The sequence below is a fragment of the Pongo abelii genome, chromosome 14 (assembly GCF_028885655.2).
Source record: "Pongo abelii isolate AG06213 chromosome 14, NHGRI_mPonAbe1-v2.0_pri, whole genome shotgun sequence".
Lineage (NCBI taxonomy): Eukaryota > Metazoa > Chordata > Mammalia > Primates > Hominidae > Pongo > Pongo abelii.
The window spans coordinates 114888886-114914776 of record NC_071999.2 but is presented as its reverse complement, the minus strand read 5'-3'; the positions used below and the strand labels follow the sequence as shown (position 1 = coordinate 114914776).

General features: G+C 38.3%; 1 protein-coding gene across 7 annotated transcripts in view; it reads right to left on the bottom strand.

The window, feature by feature from the left end:
• Positions 1-25891, bottom strand: part of MYO16 (myosin XVI) — a 717368-nt gene that overhangs the window by 545624 nt on the left and 145853 nt on the right. For 6 of the 7 annotated variants that reach the window (XM_054529223.2, XM_054529222.2, XM_054529219.2 and 3 more), the window contains exon 2: positions 3308-3571. In XM_054529223.2, the coding sequence (XP_054385198.1) occupies positions 3308-3533 (226 nt within the window). In that variant the 5' untranslated portion in view covers positions 3534-3571. Of the gene's footprint in view, positions 1-3307; positions 3572-11908; positions 12724-25891 lie in introns of those variants that run through there. The other variant, XM_054529220.2, reaches the window with a different exon arrangement.

Below are 25891 nucleotides of genomic sequence, written 5' to 3'. Positions count from 1 at the left end.
TTTCTCTCCTCTTTAAAGAAACCTCCTTTAAAGAGCTCTTTATACTTTCTGTGTCCATTCCTGTTTTCCTACTCTGTTCAGAACCTAATCCATTAAAATTCTTGATCCCAACAAGTCAAGAAAGCTAATCACCTCCACACTCCTAAATGCAATGGTCAGTTCTCAGGCTTCCTCCTGCTTGATCAATAAAAATTTCTCCTCCTTGAAAACTTCTCATCTTGGCTCCCAAGAAAGTACCCTTCCTCATTTTCATCCTTTCTTCCTGGTCATTCCTTGTGGTTGGACCTCATTTCACTGAATTCTTAATATTGGAATTCCTTGGGACTCAGTTCTTAGACTTCTTATCGATTTACCTAAACTCTTTCTCTATGTCACTTTAACCACTTTTGGGGTTTTCAGTATCATCTATATGCTCATGAGTTTTGAATTTACGTCTCCAGCCAGGATGCCACCCCATCTCGTTCACAACTCCTAGAGGCACTTCTACTGTGGATAATGGCATTTCATTCTTCTAGTTGTTGAGGCCCCAAAAGCTTGATGTTATCCTGGAATTCTCACTCCCTGTAGTAGGGAGCATTTTTGCTGTCCCGATTTCACCCTCTGGAGTTACACCTGCGACTATGCAAGATGATCTGGAGAAAGGAATGTATGGTTACTAGTGAGCTGCCTCTGTAACAGGAGGCGAACCTGCATAGCCCAGGAGAGCCCAGTGTCATCACATAGGCCCCTAAAGGTGCAAGACAGAGGCAGAAGATTCAGTCAGATACAAGGATGGACAAAGAAACAGGCAAACTGAAGCGTGAGAAGGAGCACCGTCCCTGCCCCGTATCCATCACTGTTGATGTTGGAGACGGAGGAGGGGGCTCTGATCCAAGGAAGGCAGGTGGCCTCTGGAAGCTAGAATTGTTGAACCAGTGCTGATGACACCTTATTTTCATCTCACCGAAGCCCATACCTCACCTCTGACCTACAGAACTGTAAGATAATACTTATGCGGTTTGCCACTATTAAATTCATGATAGTTTGTTTTGGTAGCAATAGAAAATCAATACACTCCCTATAGCCAGGTAATCAGCATTTCCTGTCAGCTCTATCCTAAAAATAAATCCTAAAATTGACTATTTCTCACCACATCCTTGTTCCACTTGGGTCCAAGCTACCATCATCTCTCGCCTAGCTTGCCACTAGAAACTAGGTTGCATAGTTTCACACCTACAACATCTGCTTAGAAAGCATTAATTCAGATTGTATGACATGAATGTTTGGGGAAACATAACTTATATAATAACTGCTTCTTGGCTTTTTAGTTAGTAATTTACTACTATGAATTTTCTTTTAACCCTAACCTAAACATAATGGTGCACTGTAGGTATTTGGTACAAGAAATTTTAAAACATTTCCAATACATTAAAAGAAGTGTTTTTGAGACAGGGTCTTGCTCTGTTGCACAGATTGGAGTCCAGGTCACCATCATGGCTCACTATAGCCTTAACCCCCAGGCTCAAACAATCCTCTTACCTCAGCTCCTTGAGTAGCTGGGCATGCACCACCAGGTCCAGCTAATTTTAAAAAATATTTTGTAGAGATGGGGTCTTGCTATGTTGCCCAGGCTTGTCTTAAACTCCTGGCCTCAGGAGAGTCTTCCACCTATGCCTCCCAAAGTGTTGGGATTACAGGTATGAGCCACCATACCGGGCACCAATTATTTTTTGTGTTTTGTTACTTTTAAATCGAAATAGGGCTTAAATTTTAAGAACTGCTTTCTCATTTAAGTTTGTTGTAACAACTACTGTGTGTTGAACAAGAACCGATCACTTTACTCTCTTTTGCTCAACGCTGCTGGAAGGTATGAGATGGGGCAGGAGGAAGCAATGACCCTAGTGGACATTGTCCCTACCTTCGATGTGCTCACAGACTCACAGAGAAGATGGCCATTAAATGAACAGCCATAGGTGAGAAGAGAATGATAAAATGAAAGGTCAGAGTGCTCCGGACAGCTTTCCAGAAAATGTGATACGATGGCTGAATTTCAGTTCCTTCATGGGTAAAGTAAGTGGATCACACCAGATGTTTTTAGGTACTTTCCATCTCAAAGATTCACTGTTACTGTCATTGTAGTTTAAGACAAAAAAAAAAAAAAAATCAGAAATTCTCAGAGTGTTACAGTTTAACTAGAAAAAGCCCACACAAAACCATGCACAAAATGACTAGAGTCTTCTTACCATGTATAACTATTATTGTATATAATGTGCTATAGGTTTTCTTAGCTATAGATTCACAATCCCCATTTGAAAGCCTTCAAAACACATATGTTACTGAATTTATTATTTTTCCAAACTGAACAGGTTAAAAACCATAAATAGGTCAGTGAAAGTTTTGCCACTAAATGAACTATCAAAATAATGGCTTCAGAGCTTTTTGGATTTCAAATTGTGAATAATGAATTGTGAAGATGCTCATTTTAGATTCATTCAAATACTGATTTGAGAGCCAGTCAAGGTAAATTGATTTATATCTGTTTCTTTGAAGCCTTGTACAATTACAACAATTACATCCAGAGCTGGAACATTTATCTCACATTTGAACTCGGGAAAGTGGGTTCTATATAGGAAAACAGAAAAATTCACATACAAGAATATATAAAAAGTGAAAAAATTTAACAGTCTTGTGAAGACAATTGAGATTTGCATTGGGTAGTCTTAGAAAAACGTGATACCACAAGCCAAACAACTTTAAGGGAGAAAGAAATTGACTCCTGAGAGTCGGGGAAAGTGACATTACTGCTGCACCTATCAAAGCATGAGCTAAGGATTAACAAATTCCATAGCCCCAAATCATCATCAGGAAAAACAATTCTCTGTAATTCCTGCACTCTTGGAGGCTGAGGCTGGAGGACTGCTCGAGCCCTGGAGTTCGAGACCAGCCTGGTCAACATAGTGGGACCCTATCTCTATAAAAATTTTCTAAATAGCAAAAAAAAATCATTGATAAAAAGTTTCCCTAACAATTAGAATTAAACAATTTGAAAGGAACTCACTTGCTTTACTGATAAGTAATTCTTTACAAAAAAAAAAAATTTCACCACAATTTTTACATTTTTTTTATCTTACTAGGTGGCAGGACTTTTAATGATGTTCTTTGCAAAGAGCATTTTTTTCTTGAATAATACAAACAGTTAAAAGATAGTAGCCTCCAATATTTAAAAGGACTTTTCTGCCCCATCTCTCCATCAAAAAAACAACAAACCAACAGAAACCAATCATGAAAAATCACATCAGAAAATGGGTCTTTCTTTCTTATCATGTACCTTCTTTGTCATTGTGGTGGATAATCGCGTCCTGTAACATGTCCGTGAGGTTGAAGTGAACTTTCGGATTCTTCGCATGCTTCAGCCTTTTCAGGAACCCTTCCTGCTTCTGAAAAGCCTTCTCGCGCTCATAGTAGGCTTTGATTTGCTCACAGCGCATGCGCTTCACTAGACGCTGCCGTTGGCCAAGGGGAAGGGACTCTAGCAAGCACTGGTCGATTTCCATCTCATGGGATCGAAAAACGTTACATAGCTGAAAGCAACCTGGAAGAAATGCAAGGGGAGCGTCACCAGACCTATTACTATAACCACTGTAAGTGTGCACCACAGCACACTTGATTTTATATTGTCCATTGCACAGGTCATAAATACAACAATTCTCCTTGCACTTGATATTGCAAATCCAAAGCCCTTTTTATAGATTGGGGAAAAATAGTTCGTGTGTTTCTCAAGATTCTGTGGTAATAAAACAAATGATGGAATTAGACATGCATATGTAGTTAAGCTCAACACAATTACTAACCATCCATCCCTTCCTGTTTCTTTCAGTCCATACCAAAAGCTTCCAGATTTCACCACTGTGTCAAGCTCCTTCTGTCTAATTGAATAATACTAATTTTGCATGTTAAATGTTGGCATAAAATCATTCCAACTTTTTCAGAACAACCTAATAGAATTGCTTTTGCGTATCATGATGACTAATCATGACGCTGTTAACTTAATGTAATAGAATATATATGCTGCCAAGTATAATGGCTGAAGCCTGTAATCCCAGTGCTTTGAGAGGTTGAGACAGGAGGATCACTTGAAGCCAGGAGTTTAAGACTTGCCTGGGCAACATAGGAAGACCCCATCTCTCCAAAAATAAATAAATAAATAAATAATAAATAAACTTTTAAGTTAGCTAGGCATGGTGGCATGTGGCTGTAGTCCCGACTACTTGGAGGCTGAGGTGGGGGATCGCATAAGCCCAGAAGTTTAAGGTTGCAGTGAGCTAGGATTGCACCACTGCACTCCAGTCTGGGCAACAGAGTGGGGAAAAAAGGAGAATATATGTGCTATCAACTCCTTGTATGATACAGCAGACATTTTTCATTAATTTATTGCTAAACTCTTTTTCTCATAATCAGTGACATTGATTTCCAAGAAACCTGTGGTTAAGTATAAAGACTGAGGGTTGGCACAGAGATATTTCTCAAAATTGTGGAGAGAATTTTGGCTGCTACGGTTCTTGTTTTATTTATATAGTGATTAACAAACTGAATTCTCATTTCTGAAACTTAAAATATCCCCCTTGTTTCAAAAGGCTACTTCCTATAAACACCAGTCAAAGCACCTGTAATGGAATTGTACAAACACTTATATTTACCACCAGGTTAAAATTTTACTATTGGCAGAAAATCAATGTTAAAGTATTAAAAATTCTAGAAGCTGGCTTGCAAACACAGATTCAGATGTGTTTATATATTCTTAAGCTATTTATGATATCAGGTCTCAAGGAGGTTAAAGTAACTATGCTTGCACAAAATGTGGTTGATCATATGCCATATCCGAGAAGATTATATACTAAGGGTATAGTTCATCTTTGGAAAGATGCCCTGGTCCTTTGAAGGAACAACAAGTCATGACAACACTATTTCCACTTCTGTTTCTTGTGACATTTTCCAAGTCTTTATTCTCACAGCCCCCAGGTGCACCAGCATAAACATCCCTGTTTAGCATATAAAGAAAACCAAGTTGAGAGAGGCTGTGACTTGTCTAAGATTAAAGAGACAATTAGACAAACAATAAAAAATGCTTCATAGAGAAGAAACAAACCAAAGCACCATGATTCTCTAATGCCAGGTATTTAATATGTAAGTACTTTTACATAAGATGTAGGAATAAAAAGAAGCCGTGTTGGGGGATTTTGTGTTCATTTATTTGCATTTGACAAAAGCTATATGTTTTAGTATCATATGTTTTCATAAGACTCTTCATAAGTATTCATAAAAGTGATGTGAGAAATATCAACTAACTATACATAAAATATTCCCTTTCCAGTGACCTAAACGCAAATAGACAACAGCGGTTCTGAAACAATGACAAATTGCTCTGGAGTACACTTATTTGATAAAAGCTATGATCACTGCCAGAAACAGATTGTATGAGAAAGCTCATTAATAAAGAACCATAAATGTCTTCTGCTTCCACATCTATGTAGAAAACTGCACAGGGCTTGATTGATTGACTTTGATACTTGCGACACTTTGACTTCTGTGACTTTCCTGGCTTGTCATTAGGTGCCCAGGGGATCAACAGGGCCACAAAAAAAAAAAAAAAAGCCTAAAGAATTAAAACAAATAACATCGCAGAGTGCCATGTGTTGATTAGCCAGCAGTTGATGGCTGAGGATAATCGAATAAACACAGCAGTCCTCTAGTTTGTAACTCTTAAGAAGGGTCTCTTGGTGAAATTTTCAATTAACTTTTGAGGAATCCACAGTGACAGATCATGATTCATTGAGTTATCCCTCACAGGCTGTCAAGAGGAAATGTAGAGGGTGGCTCTTAAATTAATTTTCTTATTTTCCTTTATGATTTGGAAAACTCAAAGGCCATGATTGTTAAATTTTAAATCCATTCATGTCTCAAATCTTGATTTTTAATGTATTTTTGTTAAATAATTCCCCATGTTTTCATCTAAAACATTAGTTTATAAATTGATTCTTTTGTAATCTGAAAATTTATTGGGCATTTTGACTTTCTTTTAATCTAAGTCCAAGTGGGTCAGCTGTGTCATGTATGTATATGTCTATGAATCGATAAGATATATAATATGACCAGTTGATCTAAAAAAAAATAAAGAAAGAATCTATAAGATAACACAGGGATTCAGGGGATCATGGTGGACGGGAGGCAAGACTGGATTGCAGCTGTGGACAGAGCAGCATGTAGAGGCTTGCATTGTGAATTTTAGCTCCAGATCGACTTCAAGAAGAAACCAGCAATCCTGAGAGGACCCATAGATCCTCTGAAAGAAGTGGACTGCTCCTGCAGGACCTGGGAGAAACCTCAAATACTATGAGTGACCCAACTGCAGAAGTGGGAAAGAGAGACCCTCCTCTCCCAGACACACACCCCCACTGGAGAAGGTGAAGGTCTGTCTGTGGGAGAAGTTTCCAACTTTACCTGGGGCTGAGTCAAGTTAGAGAGCTGAGCAAAATACATGGGTAAAGGAAGCAGCAGAAAGGCCCTGGGAGCTCACTGTGTCTCCCCAAGCAGCCCATTCCTGCCTGGCGCCACAGGGATCCATTGGGAAGGTGGCCAGAGGGAGAAGGAATTCTCTAGCTGAACTTTGGAACATTTTTGAACAGGATGAGAAGCGTCCTGGCCAGAACTCGGGGGAGGGTGTGAATCACGCATGCAGACTTCACAGGTGGGGAAAGAACTAAAGCCCTTTTCTCTTGCAGCTGGAAGTTGGATAGCCTCAGGCAAGTTTTCAAACCCATCTTGCCCTCCACCTGGGAACAGACTCAGGGCTGTTGGTTTGTGGGGCACAGTGGGAGTGAGATTGGCCCTTAGGTTTGCCTGGCCCATGACTGCCGGCTTTCCCCCACTTCCCTGACAACCTGCATGACTCAACAGAGGCAGCCATAATCCTCCTAGGTACACAACTCCAGTGACCTGGGAATCTCACCACCATCCCCCACAGCAGCCACAGCAAGACCCAACCAAGGAGAGTCTAAGCTCAGTCACTTCTAGCCCTGCTCCGACTTAATGGTCCTTCCCTATCCACCCTGGTAGTGGCAAACAAAGGGCATTAATCTTGGAAGTTCTAGGGTTCCGTCCACTTCCAGTCCCTCTCCACACTACTACAGCTGATGCTTTCTGGAAAATGCCACCTCCTGGCAGGAGGCCAACCAGCACAAAAATAGAACATTAAACCACCAAAGCTAAGGACAATTATGCAGTCCATTGCAGCCTTCACCACCTCCACCAGAACAGGTACTGGTATCCACAGCTGAGAGACACGTAGACGGTTCACGTAACAGGACTCTGCACAGACAACCCCCAGTACCAGCCTGGAGCTGGGTAGACACACTGGGTGGCTAGACCCAGAAGACAGACACCAATCACTGCAGTTTGGCTCATGGGAAGTCACATCCCTAGGAAAATGGGGAGAGTACTACATCAAAGAAACACCCCATAGGACAGAAGAATCTGAACAACAGCCTTCAGCCCTAGACCTTCCCTCTGACAGAGCCTACCCAAATGAGAAGGAACCAGAAAACCAACCCTGGTAATATGACAAAGCAAGGCTCTTCAACATCCGAAAAAAATCACATTAGTTCACCAGCAATGGATCCAAACCAAGAAGAAATCTCTGATTTACCTGAAAAAGAAATCAGAGGGATAGTTATTAAGCTAATCAGGGAGAGACCAGAGCAAGTCAAAGCCCAATGCGAGGAAATCCAAAAACTGATATGAGAAATGAAAGGGGAAATATTCATGAAAATAGATAGCTTAAAGAAAAACAATAAAAAATTTAGGAAACTTTGGATATGCTTTTAGAAATGCAAAATGCTCAGGAAAGTCTCAGCAATAGAAGTGAACAAGTAGAAGAAAGAAATTCAGAGCTTGAAGACAAAGTCTTCAAATTAACCCAACCCAACAAAGACAAAGAAAACAGAATAAGAAAATATGAACAAAGCCTCCAAGAAGTCTGGGATTATGTTAAATGACCAAACCTAAGAATAATCAGTGTACCTGAGGAAGAAGAAAATTCTGAAAAACTGGAAAACATATTTGGAGGAATAATCAATGAAAATTTCCCCAGCCTTGAGAGAGACCGAGACGTCTAAATAGAAGAAGCACAAAGAGCACCTGGGAAATTCATCACAAAAAAGATTGCCTAGGCACATTGTCATCAGGTTATCTAAAGTTAAGATGAAGTAAAGAATCTTAAGAGCTCTGAGACAGAAGCACCAGGTAACCTAAGAAAGAAAACCTATCAGATTAACAGCAGATTTCTCAGCAGAAACCCTACAAGCTACAAGGGCTTGGGGACCTATCTTCAGCCTCCTCAAGCAAAACAATTATCAGCCAAGAATTTTGTATCCAGAGAAACCAAGCATCATATATGAAGGAAGGATACAGTTGTTTTCAGACAAACAAATGCTGAGAGAATTTGCCATAACCAAACCACCACTGTAAGAACTGCTAAAAGGAGAAATCATGGAAACACATCAAAACAGGACCTCTTTAAACCATAAAGCACACAGGATCTATAAAACAAAAATACAAGTTAAAAAGCAAAAACAAAAAACAAAACCAAAGTACACAGGCAACAACGAGCATGATGAAAGCAATGGTACCTCACATTTCAAAACTAACATTGAATGTAAATGGCCTAATTGCTCCACTTAAAAGATACAGAACTACAGAATGTAGAATAACTCACCAACCAACTATCTGCTGCCTTCAAGAGACTCACCTAACACATAAGAACTCACATAAATTTAAAGTAAAGGGGTGGAAAAAGGCATTTCATGCAAATGGACACCAAAAGGAAGCAGGGGTGGCTATTCTTATATCCGAAAAAAACAAACTTTAAAGCAACAGTAGTTAAAAGAGACAAAGAGAGACATTATATAACGGTAAAAGGCCTTGTCCAACAGGAAAATATCACAATCCTAAACATATAAGTACCTAACACTGGAGTTCCCAAATTTATAAAATAATTACTAATAGACCTAAGAAATTAGACAGCAACACAATGATAGTGGGGGACTCCAATACTCCATTGACAGCACTAGACAGGTCATCAAGACAGAAAGTCAACAAAGAAACAATGGATCTAAACTATACCTTGGAACAAATGGACTTCTGACAGCTAAAGACTGGTCAACAGATACCCTTCCTCGTGGTGGTCACTCAAAATCCCCTTTTAACAAGGTAAATGTCCCCTGAAAAACACTTCAATTCCTATTGCTTGCTTCATTTTTCTCCTTAGTATTTATCACTCTTGTACTTCTACAATAGCTATCTATCTAATTATTTATTTATTTTAGAGATGGGGTCTTGCTCTGTTGCCCAGGCTAGAGTGCAGTGGCATAATCATAGCTCACTGCAGCTTCGAACTCCTGGCCTCAAGCGATTCTCCCACTTCAGCCTCCCAAGTAGCTGGGACTGCAGGCATTTACCACCACACACGGCTCTCCTACAATATCAATTACTATCCTTCAACTGTATATTATACTAATATCTATACTAATCGATTTCCTAAAATACAATTCTATATATTTTCTTATTGCTCTAGTAAGCCCCATAAAGGCAGGAACTTGGGCTGTTTCTTCCCCTGCTTACTTTCAGCCTCTGGAACAGGAGGTAGTCAATAGTTTTGCTGTTGTTGTTGAATGAAACTGCAGAACGGACAATTACACTGATGGCAGAAATATCACACTCTTTATTAGGACCTAATCCAGCACTTAACACATGTCAGATAAATGCTTAGTCCTGTTCTTACAGAAATGCAAGATGACACCATGTTCTCATCTAACTGCTCTTCCTTACAGAATTATCTGGCCTGAGGTAGTGTCATGAAGCTCATGTTTGTATTGGATTTCTTTATCTCCAGTGTTAGACTTTTTTAGTGGGGCAAGGGAGGTGGCAGGGATTGTACATATATGGTTATCCTGCAATTCCAGATAAAATTTTACAGCCAGAAGCCCCTGCTCAGCGAATGTGTATCTCTGTAGGACTAAACTTGAAAGCCAGCAAATATGACATCTAGTTATATCTGTATACCTAGACATCTAAATAGATGTGTGTGTGTATGTGTATATATATATATGTATTATATATATGTGTATAATATATATGTATAATATCATATATATATGATAGACATATATATATACACACACACACATACACACACACATATATATACACACATGGTTTCCCTGCACCTTGGTTTGGAGGACCTTATGCACTGTGTCGTGATGTCGAGACATTATGTTATAACTAACTAGAAATATAAAGAGTAAAGTGAAGAGGAAAACGAACTAAAAAAAAAAAAAAAGAATACGTAAATTTATTCTGCTGTACAACTACCAGAAATGCCCCATGTCATCTAGAATAAAAGTCTTCCTGTGGCCATGGTACACTCAGTGTTCAAGATTTTTAAGCAAATCTCTCTGTGATTGCTAAAGAGGCAAAACATTACTAAGAGCACAGCAAATTTGATCTAAGTACATTTATAGAAACTTGTAGACAATTTGCAGGAAACATTCTTTTCCAAAAATTCATAGATGATTTATGATATTAACTGTGTCTTAGGCCATAAAGCAAAGCAAATCTCAATAAATTCTGAGGAACCAAAATTACACAGGCGTTTTCTTAACATAATTGAAAATGGAATGTCAACTACAGAAATGAAACCATACCTCCCCATATGTTCAGAAACTTACAAAGCCAATTCTACATAAAGCATGGTTCAGAGAAGAAAACATCACAGGAATAATACATTTTTAGAATTAACCATTGATGAAAGGAGATCCATCACAATTTTGTGGGTAAAACTAAAGCAATTCATAGAAATAAATTAATAACTTTAAATACATTTTAGAAAAGAATATAGTTTTAAAGTCAATAAGCGAAGTATCTGGCACATGACTTTAGAAAACACACACACACACACACACAAAGTTGAAACAAAAAAAGAAAGAAGAAAATAAAATGATGCTATTAATTAATAGAAATGAAACAAGAAAAGAGGAAAGGTGAAGAAAGACGTGAGAAATTGACAATTTCTAGAACAATAAAACTTACAAAACGTGACTCAAGAAGAAGTGGAAAATGAACCAATTTATGCAATCATTGTATAAATTAAATCAGTTTTTAAAAATCCATAGACCAGAAATAAAAACAAACAAACAAAATTACCCAAATGATTTAACCTGCCTTTAAGGAAGAGATAACCTGCATTTTCATCCAGTTCTTTCGTACAATAGAGAAAGAAGAAAATGACCTCAGTTCATTTTCTGAGACAAGCATAAGCTCGATACCAAAATGAGGCCATCCCAAAAAGGAGATTACAGGTCAATCTCTTGTATAAACACGTGCAAATAGCTTACGTGCATACATATTAGCAAAATGAACCCATGAATGTATAGTTTGTCAGCAGAATGAAAGGGTGGCTTATTTTAAAACATTAAATTGTGTTTAAAATTTAGAAAAAGAAGGCCCTTTATTGCTGCTTCTATTCTACCTCAAAATGAAGGTCTTAGCATGGAAAAAAATAGAAAAATAAATAAGGAGCAGAAAATGTGGGGAGAAACAGGAAAAAAATCAGTTATTATCATAAATACTGTTAGCTACGTAGAGAAACCAACACACCCTATGAGTCAGCTATTAGGAGTGATAGTCTGGAACTTTGCTGAATGCAAGTCAAAATACACACAGAAGAAGAGAGCTACATTTTCAAACCTAACAAAAGATGTTCCACCTTATTAACATATAGGAAAATGTAAGAAGATAAAAAAATCATTGATTAAGTTTACGAATGTCATTACAATTAAAGAGCAAACTGGAAATATTTAGTAAAATGTAGAATTACCTTTCCTACAACCAAGATATATATTTCTTCCACCTCTTGAAATATGCTGCAGATAAAATTAAACAAACACAAAATAATATAGCATTCATTAAAAAAATTACAGGTAACAAAAATAAACCTTTCAAATAACTTCTCCTCTATTTTTGGAGGATATAAATCTATTAGGTCACCTTCTCTCTTCGATATTTCCTAACTGTGGCTTTGGTAGAGGAATAGACACTTAGACCAATGGAACAGAACACAGAACAAAGCAAAAGCTCTACACAAACACAGCCACCTGATTGGTGACAGAGGTCCAAAGAGCTAGCCAATGGAGGGAGCATATTCAGATTATGATTACAATTAAACTATTACAGCTATTGAGAAAAATAGTTTGGCAATTTCTTTAGCTACAGTATGTAGTACCATTTCTAGATGAAATTATGTGGTTCATTAAGACTGTTCAAGATGATATTCAACGTAGGAGGCCTGGAAGCTTCAGCTGCAGCAGGCGTATGTGCCTTCCTAGGTGAGCCTCTTAAGAGGGATGTGTGGTGGGCACTGGCAGCCTGCTGTCTGGTGCTGAGTCAGCTGTCTCCATGGAGCACCAAGGAAGCAGGACAATTAGGATGGAGTACCTGTTTTCACTGATTGCTTTTTCTTTAATTTTTGTACTGGATTTTATTGGTTATTATTCACCCTTTTTGAGTAGAACTCAAAAAGCTGAGAATGAAGCAGATTCTGGTGAAAGGTTCAATATATTATGGGCATGAATGGAAATAAACTGCTTATTGCCCTACTTTTTTTCCAAAAGGAAAATGAATCAACAGAAGGAAATAAAATAATTGTTGGAATATTTTCTGTAAAGGAAAACAAAATTGACTTTATCATTTATGAGTAAGAATATATATTTATTTATCTGATGTGGATGAATTATGTTTCAATCACTTCTCCTTATATTTTCAATTTAGGAGATGCTTTATATCAAAGACCTCAGACATTTGGAATATGGAAGTGGGCGCTATTGATGTCCTGCCCAATGCCCTTTACCCATCCCCTGCTGACCTGGTATATTAGTCCATTTTCATGCTGCTGATAAAGACATGCACAAGACTGAGAAGAAAAAGAGGTTTAATTGGACTTACAGTTCCTTATGGTTGCGGAGGCCTCAGAATCATGGCAGGAGGCAAAAGGCACTTCTTAACATGGCAGTGGTGAGAGAAAATGAGGAAGATGCAAAAATGGAAACCCCTGATAAAGCCATCAGATCTCCTGAGATTAATCACTACCACGAGAATAGTATGGGAGAAACTGCTCCCATGATTCAAATTATCTCCAATTGGGTGCCTCCCACAACATGTGGGAGTTATGGGAGAACAATTCAAGATGAGATTTGGGTGGGGACACAGCCAAACCATATCATTCTGCCCCTAGCCCCTCCAAATCTCATGTCCTCACATTTCAAAACAAATCATGCCTTCCCAACAATCCCCCAAAGTCTTAATTCATTTCAGCATTAACCCAAAGGTCCACAGTCCAAAGTCTCATCTGAAACAAGACAAGTCCCTTCCGCCTATGAGCCTGTAAAATCAAAAGCAAGCTAGTTACTTCCTAGATACAATGCTGGTACAGGTATTGGGTAAATACAGCCATTCCAAATGAAAGAAACTGGCCAAAACAAAGCGGTTACAGAACCCATGCAAGTCTAAAATCCGGTGGGGCAGTCACATTTTAAAGCTCCAACATGATCTCCTTTGACTCCAGGTCTCACATCCAGGTCACATTGATGCAAGAGGTAGGTTCCCATAGTCTTGGGCAGCTCCACCCCTGTGGCTTTGCAGGGTATAGCCCCCCTCCTGGCTGCTTTCATGGGCTGGCATTGAGTGCCTGCAACTTTTCCAGGTGTGTAGTGCAAGCTGTTGATGGATCTACTATTCTGGGGTCTGGAAGATGGTGGCCCTCTTCTCACAGCTCCACTAGGCAGTGCCCCAGCGGAGGCTCTGACCCCACATTTCCCTTCCACACTGCCCTAGCCGAGGTTCTCCATGAGGGCCCCGCCCCTGCCACATACTTTTGCCTGGGCATCCAGGCATTTCCATACATCTTCTCAAATATAGGTGGAGGTTCCCAAACTCCAATTTTTGACTTCTGTGTACCTGCAGGCTCAACATCATGTGGAAGCTACCAAGGTTTGCGGCTTGCACTCCCTGAAACCATGAGCCCAGCTGGACCTTGGCCCCTTTTAGCAATAGCTGGAGCAGCTGGGACGCAGGACACCAAGTCCCTAGGCTGCACACAGCATGGGGACCCTGGGCCTGGCCCATGAAACCATTGTTTTCTCCTATGCTTCTGGGTCTGTGAGGGGAGGGGCTACATAAAGACCTATGACATGCTCTGGAGACATTTTCTCCGTTGTCTTGGGGATTAATATTCGGCTGCTTGTTATTTATGCAAATTTCTGCAGTCGGCTTGAATTTCTTCTCAGAAAATGGGTTTTTCTTTTCTACACATCATCAGGCTGCACATTTTCTGAACTTTTGTGCTCTGTTTCCCTTTTAAAATGGAATGCTTTTAACAGCACCCAAGTCACCTCTTAAATGCTTTGCTGCTTAGAAATTTCTTCCACCAGATGGGCTAAATCATCTCTATCAAGTTCAAAGTTCCACAATTCTCTAGGGTAGGGGCAAAATGCCACCATTCTCTTTGCTAAAACGTAGCAAGAGTCACCTTTGCTCCAGTTCCCAACAAGTTCTTCATCTCCATCTGAGACCACCTCAGCCTGGACCTTATTGTTCATATAACTATCAGCATTTTTGTCAAAGCCATTCAACAAGTCTCTAGGAAGTTCCAAACTTTCCCACATGTTCCTGTTTTCTTCTGAGCCCTCCGAACTGTTCAAATCTCTGCCTGTTATGCAGTTCCAAAGCTACTTCCACATTTTCAGGCATGTTTTCAGCAACACCCCACTCTACTGATACCAGTTTACTGTATTAGTCAATTTTCATGCTGCTGATAAAGACATATCCAAGACTGGGAAGGAAAAGAGGTTTAATTGGACATACAATTCCACATGGCTGGGGAGGCCTCAGAATCATGGCGGAAGGCAAAAGGCACTTCTTACATGGCAGCAGCAAGAGAAAATGAGGAAGATGCAGAAACGCAAACCCCTGATAAAACCATCAGATCTTGTGAGACTTACTAGCACAAAAACAGTATGGGGGAAACCGCCCCCATGATTCAAATTATCTCCCACTGGGTCCCTCCCACAACATGTGGGAATTATGAGAATGCAGTTCAAGATGAGAATTGGGTGGGAACACAGAGCCAAACCATATCACCTCGGTACTGGCTGGAAGGATTCACGGCTGTCCCCTCCTCTAGACAATTGCCCTGTCAGCCTCAGCCTCCCAGGGAGTGGAATACCCTAACCCCATCCCATAAGCCATAGTCACTGAGAGACCTACACAAGGATACAAAAATATGTCCCCTTGACTCAAGCAGAGACATTCCATGCTGCGATTTGTACCCTAAAGCAAATTGGATTGGAATGATAATAGACTCTGCCAAAGACTACATAGTTTTTCTGCTCTTTTCTGTTCTATGCCCTGCTTCCTTCATTCCCTTATGGGTTTTCTCTGTTGAGCTGTCTCAATACATAGGAATGTGCACCTGACTCCTCATTCTCTGCTTCTAGGGGACACAGTCTATATAAAAATATATATATATATGTATGTGCATGTGTGTGTGTGTGCTATAAGCATATATACTCTCTTCCATTTTCTAATAACATTCATGTTTTACATCAGGGGAAGAATATATTTTAATACATACAAATGTTATCAAAGATTGAACATACTAAATAATACCAGTTTTCAAAACTGAAAAATAATAATAAAAGAACAAAAATAAGATACATGCAAAAAAAATTGGACTTATTTTACATTATATACAAAATTAATTCAAAATGAATTGAAGACCTAAAATTGTAAAACTCTTAGAAAAAAACACAGGGAAAAAATCTTTATGACATTTATGACATTGGACTTGGCAATGAATTCTAGATATGACACCAAAAGCACAGACAGAAAAAGCAAAAATAGACGAATGAGACTACATCAAACTTAAAAACTTCTGTGCATAAAAGTACATAAGCATCAGAGTGAAAAGGCAACTTACAGAATGGGAGAAAATATTTACCCATATATACCTAATAGGAGATTAATATCTAGAACACATAAAGAACTCTTAGAACTCAGCAACAAAAAATCAAATAATCTAATTAAAAATGGGAAAAGGACTTGAATAGATATTTTCCAAAGATGATATACAAATTCCCAACAAGCATATAAGGATATGCTCAACATCATTGATCATCAGAGAAATGCAAGTCAAAACCACAAGTTATGACCTTATATCTGAGAGAATAGCTACTATCAAAGAAACAGAAAATACAAAGCGTTGGTGAGGATGTAGAGAAATTGTAACACTTGTTCACTGTTGGGATTGTAAAGTGGTGCAGCCACTGTGAAAAACAGTTTAGAGTATTCTCAAAAAATGAAAAATTGAACTATCATATGATCTGACAATGCTACTTCTGGGTATACATCAAAATAATTGAAAACAGGGTGTTGGAGAGATATTTGTATACCCACGTTCACAAGAGCTCTATTCAAAATTGCCAAGAAGTGGAAGCAGATGTCCAGAGATGAATGGATAAACAAAACATGGTATACATGTATAATGGAATATTATTCAGCCTCCGGTGGAAGAGGTTCTTGTACATGCCACAACATGGATGGATATTGAAGACACTTCTTAAGTGAAATAAACTGATCACTAAAAGATAAATACTGTAGGATTCCACTTATATGAGGCTTCTAAAGAGGTCAAACTCAGAAGCAGAAAGTAGAATCATGGTTGCCAGGGACTGAGGGAAAATGAGAGTTGATGTTGAATGGGTACAGAGCTTCAGAATGACAAAATGAAATGTTCAGGAAATCTGTTTCATAACAATGAGAATATACTTAACATTCCTGAACTGTACACTTAAAAATGGTTACAATGGTACATTTTATGTTATGTGTTTTTACCACTATAGGAACATGAAAGAAAGTGATAAGACACAAGCAGCTACATTATGGGGCTTTAAAAACATATATACATAGCTGAAGTATTTCACAAATAATGTAATCACGAACTTATTGTTTACCCTATTTTATAAAAGTGTTTGCTAGGAATTCTGAGAGACTAAAAGATAGTTGTTCAAGAATTAGCATGCTTACATGCAGGTGCTGTAGACACACAGACACATTTACACACACACACACACGCACGCATACAGACACACACACACACACACACATTGGTATCTGTGCTCCTAACAACTCCTCTAGCAGAAGGTTTATTCTCAGAATCCATTGTTATAACACTCTTCCAAAGACCTTTTTTTTTTACTGCATATACAATGACAATGAAACAAAGGAACAATGTGGATTCTAAAAGACAAGAGTATAATCAATTTCAACCTACTCCCCCAGAGCCAAAAAAAAAACAAAAAAACAAAAACCCCTCCTTAAGCATTGAAGTCTTTAAAATGTGTTGGATTTTACCATCCTTGTAATCAAGCTGCAGGTCTATATCGCTCTTTATAGAGCAAAAAATAGTTGAAAGAAATTACATTTGTGCAAGATATAGATGCTATGCCCTAAAATATTTGAGGATTTAGGTCTACACGTAATCCTGCATTTAAACACTTCTCTGAAAGACAGAGAAATAAACTTAAATAATTTAAATTCTTCTCAAGAAAGTCAACAATATTTTTCATTTCACTAGTTTACAGCTATCTCTTAATTCTTTAAATTCTGTATCAAGAGGCCATTTCTTGTGTTTCCATCCAATTATTTGGGCATGTTTATCTGGTGAGAGAATGTAATAAGTATTTTCTCTTTAAAATGGAAATAACACAAATACACATGACATAGAAATTACTGTATAATGTAAGGTATATTTACTTTTTGCACATCCATCTATGCTTTCTGACACTTAATATTTCCCTTACCATATTTCTTAAACAACAAGTGATTTGATCATGATAAAAAGCTTTCGGTGGATATAGATTTACAGTCATAATTCTTTCTAGGGTTCGTTTCAGGGTAATAATAAAACTGAAGTTTCTCCTCATGATGTGATGTTTCTGCTTCATTATCCCAGTAGACCCAGATGTCCAGTCAAACCTATGGCTGATGGAGTGTACTATGCCCTGCAGGTTGTGCCACAGACAGCTCCAAAGTCATATCCAAGTGCTAAGGCCCCAGCGCAAAGAGTGCTGCAGGGCACCCACCGGCCAGGTTCCCTGCAGAGACCAGCCAGCTACATCCAGGCTCTGGAGAGCCCGCTGATTTGAAGCCCTGCCCTGGGAACCAACTGCGTGGTGTCAAATCTTCACTCAACCATTTATTGCTTGTGTGACTGTGGGCAGATTCCTTTTCCTCTCTGTGTCTCATGTCTACCTCACAGGGATGATTCAATGATAAAATGCATGTGAAGCATCAGCCAAGGGTCTGGCACATCCCATCGTAGCTATTGACTTATCAGATGACAATTTCTCAAAAAATCTGGCCCCTTTAAGATCAGAACTGCCTCCTATGGCTGTTTCCAGATGCCTTCGGATGAAGCGTTATATGCCGCACACCAGAACCTGTCTTTTCCTAAATGCCCCTGCCATTCTAAACACCATGCCTCCACTACGGAGTGTCTTCAAGATTTAAGAGCTCAAATTGTTGCTCTATTTCTTCCAAGAGAGGATGATGCTTTGGAATTAAGACAGTCTCAGACAAGCTTGGATTCCTGGCCCAAACAGGCTACATCCCAGAAGAGAAGTTCTCTTTGGTTTTATACTCAATAAAATAAATTTAGATGCACTACCCCAAATACACATTTTTGAACCCTCAAATGTTGAACAATCTTCTGCTCTGAATCCATATCTACATATTTCATCTTTAATCAACATCTTCAGTTCCGGTTGGAAGAGACTCAGCTCACTGTTCCTGCCAGAAAAGTATTTAATAGACAAATTCTCTGGTGCTCAGACAGTCTCAGACAGGATTCCCTCCTATAGAAACAGAAGCCCTTGCTGGCTCCATTCAGGCAGCTTCCTGGATGCCTTTAGTCTGAGTCTGAAGCAACATTGCAAAATGAACATTACACATTTTAGATACAAGACTAACGAGCATGTACTTTATATTAATGATTTCTCTTAAATTCCTTTGTTTTTAATTTAAAAGTATGTATGTATGTGTGTAACTTAAATTTCATGATTGCAAGTAAAATTGAAAAAAAAATTCATGATTTTCCTGTCTTGACAATAATTTTATTTAAAATATTATTTCGATATAAAATATTTGCTATTTAATTTTTTGATATAAAACATTTTCAGTACTAAAAGGCCTGAGACAAAACTAAAGTTCACATTTAATATTAAATTTTGGCTTTACAATGCCTGTTTTATTTTCCTTTTCATGTAAATACATTTGGGAAAAATAAGATGCTAAAATCTCTATTGTCATTTTTAGGTTTTACATATATTTTATAGTTTTTAATGATTTTCATAGCCCTTTTTATTAACTTCTAAGACACATTCAGATGAAAGAAATTCTGCAAGGTCAATTTAAAGATCAATGCGAGAACACAGAAACCAATTCACAGATAAGTTTCTCTGTGTCCAACATAAGAACCCTCCTCATCACAAGTCTTAATTATCGCATTAAACAGCCTTGGCTTTATTCTCTCACCACTTCACTCTACTATGTAGACTTCAAAAACATGTTTGTTATTATACTAATTCAGAATAATGGTATACAAATAATGGTATAGAAATGGTATGGAAATAGTCAATGGTTCTACCTTGCTTATTGAAGGTTAATACTAATTTGTATTCAAAATAAAGTCAGCTTTTTCCATATATCTTCCATCCTTATTCCTATTTTCCTGCTACTCTATTATACAGATTCTGCCATTTTCATTAACCATCTAGAGTGTTCCATTATTTTTTCTGGGAGCATCCTTCCCCTGGAGAATCATCTCATATCTGTCACTCCATGTGGTCCTGAAAGTTATTAGAAACGTTGTCCAAGTCAACTGCCCACAGAACTGGAAATCTGAACTGGGCTGAGCCCACCATAATGGCTCTGACACTGACAATCAATGACTGATTCCAGTGTAGGACCTGGCCCTAGTGGGGCAATTCAGGATCTTTCCTATGAGTTTGATAAATGGACACTGGAATATTTTTTATTATACTTTAAGTTTTAGGGTACATGTGCACAATGTGCAGGTTAGTTACATATGTATACATGTGCCATATTGGTGTGCTGCACCCATTAACTCATCATTTAACATTAGGTATAGCTCCTAATGCTATCCCTCCCCCCTCCCCCCATCCCACAACAGGCCCTGGTGTGTGATGTTCCTCTTCCTGGGACACTGGAATATTTTTTTAATGCCCTCTCTGTTGTTTTAATATCAGCCCATGAGGATATAGCCATTTGCTGTCAAGATCAATCTCTTCTGAGACAGAAAAAGAGAGAGAAAGAGATGCAGAGAGAGAGAGAGAATTAGAATGGAAAATATCAGTCAAATCCCCTGACTCCTGATCCAGCAATACATGAAGCCACGGCATTCAGACTTTCTGAGTATAAGGGCCATTTTCCAAATATAAAAGCCAATACATTCCCTTTTGTATTTAAACTGTTATGAGTTGATTTCTGTCAGTGGCAACCAAGTGACTCATGTAATATAAAAATCCATAAAGATCGATTTCTTTGTGCCAAAGGACATATGTCTTTGGCATAACTAGTTCTGTCCTCTTTTGAATGTATAGCTTATTTCCACAAGTAGGACAAGAGTTTATATTTTGTATTATATAGAATATTTACTATATATTATTTATTTTTAAATAATACATTTTCTGATATCAGAAAGCTTCATATTTTGTGTCCAGTATGTGCTGTGCTTATAATGAGAACAACAATTCCCTTCAGTCAGTCGATTCTTCATAAACAAAGAATTCATTGAATGTCCTCTCTGCACTTGGCTGTGAACTAAGGCATAAAAAGGTAGAAGACAAAATCCCTGGTCGTGAAGACATAACCGTGGGGTTGAGTGTGCACTCATGTAAGAAAGAGTTGAGAGGCAGTGAAAATCAGTATTCAGTGCTTCTCCTCCTGGGATATGGAGACACCACTGACCATGCCCAGGGAATATTAAAGCCAGAGAAGGACCAGAGAGCATATTCCTGGATCATGAAAGTTAAGTTTAACCATCTTTGTCCCATTATGGCCTATTGAGCCCAATTCTTGCACTGTACTCTCTTTAATATCTGAATGTGTCTGAAAAGTTGATGTAAAGCAGTTGGCTCACCACATAATTATGCTCTTATGATGAAAGGGAGAATTTAATCAGTATTCTTCCTTTCCCTCTGCCCTATAGACCATAAACTTCATGAATACAGGGGCCATCTCTGTTTTAGTTACAGTTGCATTTACAGAGCATATCAAGGGTCCTGTCATGTTAAAGGCGCTCATTCATTCATTCATCTGCTAATGTATTCAATCATTCAAATCTATTATTCAGAATTTGCTATATGCAAAGCTTTGTATTTAGACATTTGATGGTTACAAGTTTAATCGGTTACTTTGCATTGATATTGTTTACCAAGTAGGATAAAGAAGATAGTCACCGAAATATACCTATATCTAAAAAAGAGGAATGGATAAAGTGCTAAGTTAACTCATATATAAAGAGAACTTAGTATTAGAGATTCTGTGCCTTTTGATCTGAAATTTAATCACAGCTAAAAATTTTAAATTCAAAGATGAGAAAAAATTTCTCAATTTTAAGTTGAGAAAAAAACGGAAGAAAGGCAGAAGTTATAGGATAATTTCAAGCACTTATCAGTTTGGCAGAAGCAAAGATACATAAGGGTGAAAAGTTGAAAATAAAGCTAAAACAAGAATTGGAATCTCCACATTTCTGAGAGAGTAAAAATAGTTTCATCATTTTCAGTTCTGCCACAGGGAACCATTACAGATTTGCAAACAGCATTACAAAAAATAGTGGAGTCCATCAAAAATCTGGAGGCTTCTAGAGCAGCTGATAGAGAGACACGGTAGGGAGCATCTTCCCGAAGCATATGCACTAATTCTGGGTGAAAGTTAGAAGAGTCTGAGTTAGAACAAAAAAAAATGCAATGCCGGGGTAAATGATAGGGATTATGAAGAGAAAGAACCTTTGAGAGATGGTGAATTGCCCTACTGGGGGACAAGGGAGAAAGTGGAGTCAGAAGGTAGAGAAAGAAAGGTCTCTGAACTTTCAAACTGCAGTGACAAGAATAAAGGTAAAACCATCAATAACAAGGGAAAATGCCATGGATTTAGAAGAGGGGCAAATATATGCATGCATATGACTGATACAAATGTATCAATTATCAATTCATATGTATCAGAATACATATATATAGTGTTTGCTGACAATGCTTCAAGTAGGAAATGTCCATCGAGCAACTGGACTATTTTACAGATATTAGCTGCATACAGTTTCTTTAAACTAGCTGTAAGTTTATATACACAAGCAGAAGTTTCATCCTATTATATATTTTAAAGCTGTAAAAATGAGAAAATATTGCAATATGTGATTTTCAAGGGGGTGTATTTAATTATTTCTAAATAATGTCAAAATTACCAATATTGTCTCTTTTTGACAGATTATATTAGTCACAGAATACTTTCATAGCACAATGGCCTAAATATACCTATATCTAAAGGAGAGGACTAGATATAGTGCTCAGTTCACTCAGATGGAGGGAGAATTTAGTGCTTGGAGAAGGTCAAGTTAGATTTCATGCCTTTTGATCTGCAATTTGATAAAGGCTAAAATTTTGAAATTCAAAGATGAATGCTTAATGTCAATTTACAAATTCTACAGAATGATATAAATTGCTTAATCATGAGTTGAAGAGAGACACGAGGAATTCCCTTAATGCATAACAGATTTTTTTCCATAACTTTGATTACTACCCTTTAATACAACAATTTCATAGCTGATTTTGAATCGAGTCAACTAAAATATTTTTCTGAATATATTAATAAAATGGGGTTATGTGGTTCATCTGTGTGCCTCTAAAATCTTTGGTCATGTGTTAAAAATTAATTGAATAACACAGAAAGAAAAGCATGCTAAAAACTACATCATGGATGATATAATCCAGATACATTAAGAAAATTTTAAAAAGGGAAAAAAAAGAAAATCAAACTAACAAACAAAAAAAGCCCTCCTTTGTCTTACTTTCCTTTCAAGGGAGCTACCACTTTCTCCTCATGCAGACATGTGATCACAAACTAAGGAACCAGAGAAAATGTAGTGTCCCAGGGGACAGGGGTCACCTACAGTCAGCCTGAACCTTGGGCAGAGCTGAGGCAGGGCTGGGAGTAAGTGCATGACCTTGTACGCACTTCTAAGAGGGTTTCCCACCTGGCTCTTGAGTCCCCACCTTCCTGCGCCCTGGGGCAGGGCTATTTATGTTCTGTTCAGTCTGAGCTGGGAAACTTGGAGATACTGATTCCACTTCCTCTGTGGATCCAGCGTCAAGTCTTTGGCATAGGGAAAGGTGGAGGATGCACAAGGTAGATGTGGAGGATAAAACAGGTGGGATGGGCAGTGTTGGGCAGTAATGCTACCTGAGGCCATACGCATTCCTCTCAGACACTCATAGCCTCCTCCTGATCTATCACCCTCCATGTAATTCCAGCCAACATTGATCCATCATCTTCTGCAACTCAGTATGTTTCCTCAGCAAAGTCACAGCTGGTAAGGAGAAAACCACTGGCGATCTTTTCCCCAGAATCCTTGTAGATGAACGAGACCACACTCCTTATTTTGTGGGAGGTGGAAGAAGGTTGGTAGAAGGAGGTCGGGGCACAGAGTAGGCAAGTTTGAGTTCTCTGAATGTTAGGAATCACATTGAGAGCCTTTTTAAAGCTACAGGAGACAGCAAACATACCAAACTTACAAGGTGTAGGGGTCATTTTTGACACTGCAAACTATCATAGACACTGGGGAATCAAGAAAAGAACTGCTGAAACATGACTTCATTAAAGAACATTTATGACCGTCTTTTATGTGTACTGATTACTATTGATGACTCAATCTTTTTACCAAATACTATTGTAAGTAGCATGAAAATGTGTCAGATCTTATCAATGTAAGTTTGGTTTTAACTCCAAACCAGCTTTATTGTATGATCAGTCTTGGCCTGACAGCCCAGACCTACCTTAGATCTGGTCCAAAGTAAGCCCTCACCATGAGTGAGGAAGACTCAGGAGACCTGTCATGGCCACTGCCTCTTCTCTTGCCCCCAGTCTTGATGTTTCTGCTACTGTTTCCTGGGGGCACAGGGATAAGGCACAGAACTGCTAGAAACCAGCCCAAAACAACACTCTGGAACTTTAAAATTTTCAGAAAACCAGTAAAGAATGCTGCTGGTATTATCCTACTTATACTCTTGGAATAAAATTGCCACTATTAACTTCATCAAACATTATTAACCAAACATCCTAAAAATATTTTCAGACTATACTCCAGACTATATTTTTAAACTAGTGTCTTCTGGCCTGTTCATGGGTGTGAGGGTTGAACACAGATTTGTCTTTCTATGGCCTTCATTGACACTACCGAAAACCAATTATTTAAATATACTTTTGAAATGTCATTTATGCTTGAATCAATGATGAAGATAAGGGTGATGTTAGGTAAGAAAATGAGAAAAAAAAAAGATGTTCAATGCTATGCATTTTAGAGACTGTTAATTAAAATTTGGAGCTTGAGTTCATTAAGAATTTCTTCTTTACAAAGCAGTTTGAAATGTAAACAGACTCTGGGTCTTCCATTAAAAAACACCATTGCTACTAATTATTTAAAGAGCAAAGCTTTCCCATTGTGTTAACAGAGTTAAAGAGGATTAAGGTTTATTATTTCAGCTCATGGGTTGCAGTCATTTAAACAGACAGACAGACAGATAGATAGATAGATAGATAGAGAGATAGATGATAGATAGATAGATAGATAGATAGATAGATAGATAGATAGATGGTAGAATAAATGCTCCAACCATTTTAGACCAGGTATCTGGAAAGGGAGTGGAGTGGTGGGAGTGCAAGAACCCTGGAAATCAGAAGCTGGAAGACATCAAAAGTGACACTGTGGGAACATCCCTGGGCTGACACTGCTAGACCACACAGCCATGGAAACCAGAAGCCTATTATGTAGGCAGAATGAGCTCAGGAATTTCTCCCAGTCTCAGAGCTGAGGATCCGAAACTCAAGAGCCAGGTAAAGAAAGAGGAACCCCAGGCTGGACCCAGGAAACTGGGCCCAGGACATAATGGACGCAATGGAAGGAGAAAGCCCAGAAATATTCTGTGTTCAACTTGCCCAATTGAGATTTTTTGAAAGTAGAATGGTTTATATAATATTTCCCGTCCCATGGCTTAATAATTAAATCACAATGGTTTGAGTACAGCATTTTTATGATTTCTGCTAGTGAAATCCTCCACGGCAGGCCAAGAATTTCAGTGTGTCAAGATACAAGGGAAATCCCAGTCCTAAGTATTTAAGTGTTTACCTGAGGCAAATAAAACCATGCACCCATGCAAAACAAACAAACTTGTCTTTGAATATTTATAAAGACTTTACTCATAATAGCCCCAAACTGGAAACAAATAAATGTCCACAAACTAGTGAATGGGGTGCACACACTGTGATATGTCCATAAAAGAGAATCCTACTCAACAATAAAAAGGAATAAACCTGTGATACATGCATCAACATGGATGATTGCCAGATGCATCATGCTAAAGAATGAAAGCCAGTCTCTTGAAACAACTAAACACACTTGCCATACCCAGCAATTGCACTCTTGAACATTTACTAAAGGAAATGAAAACTTATGTCC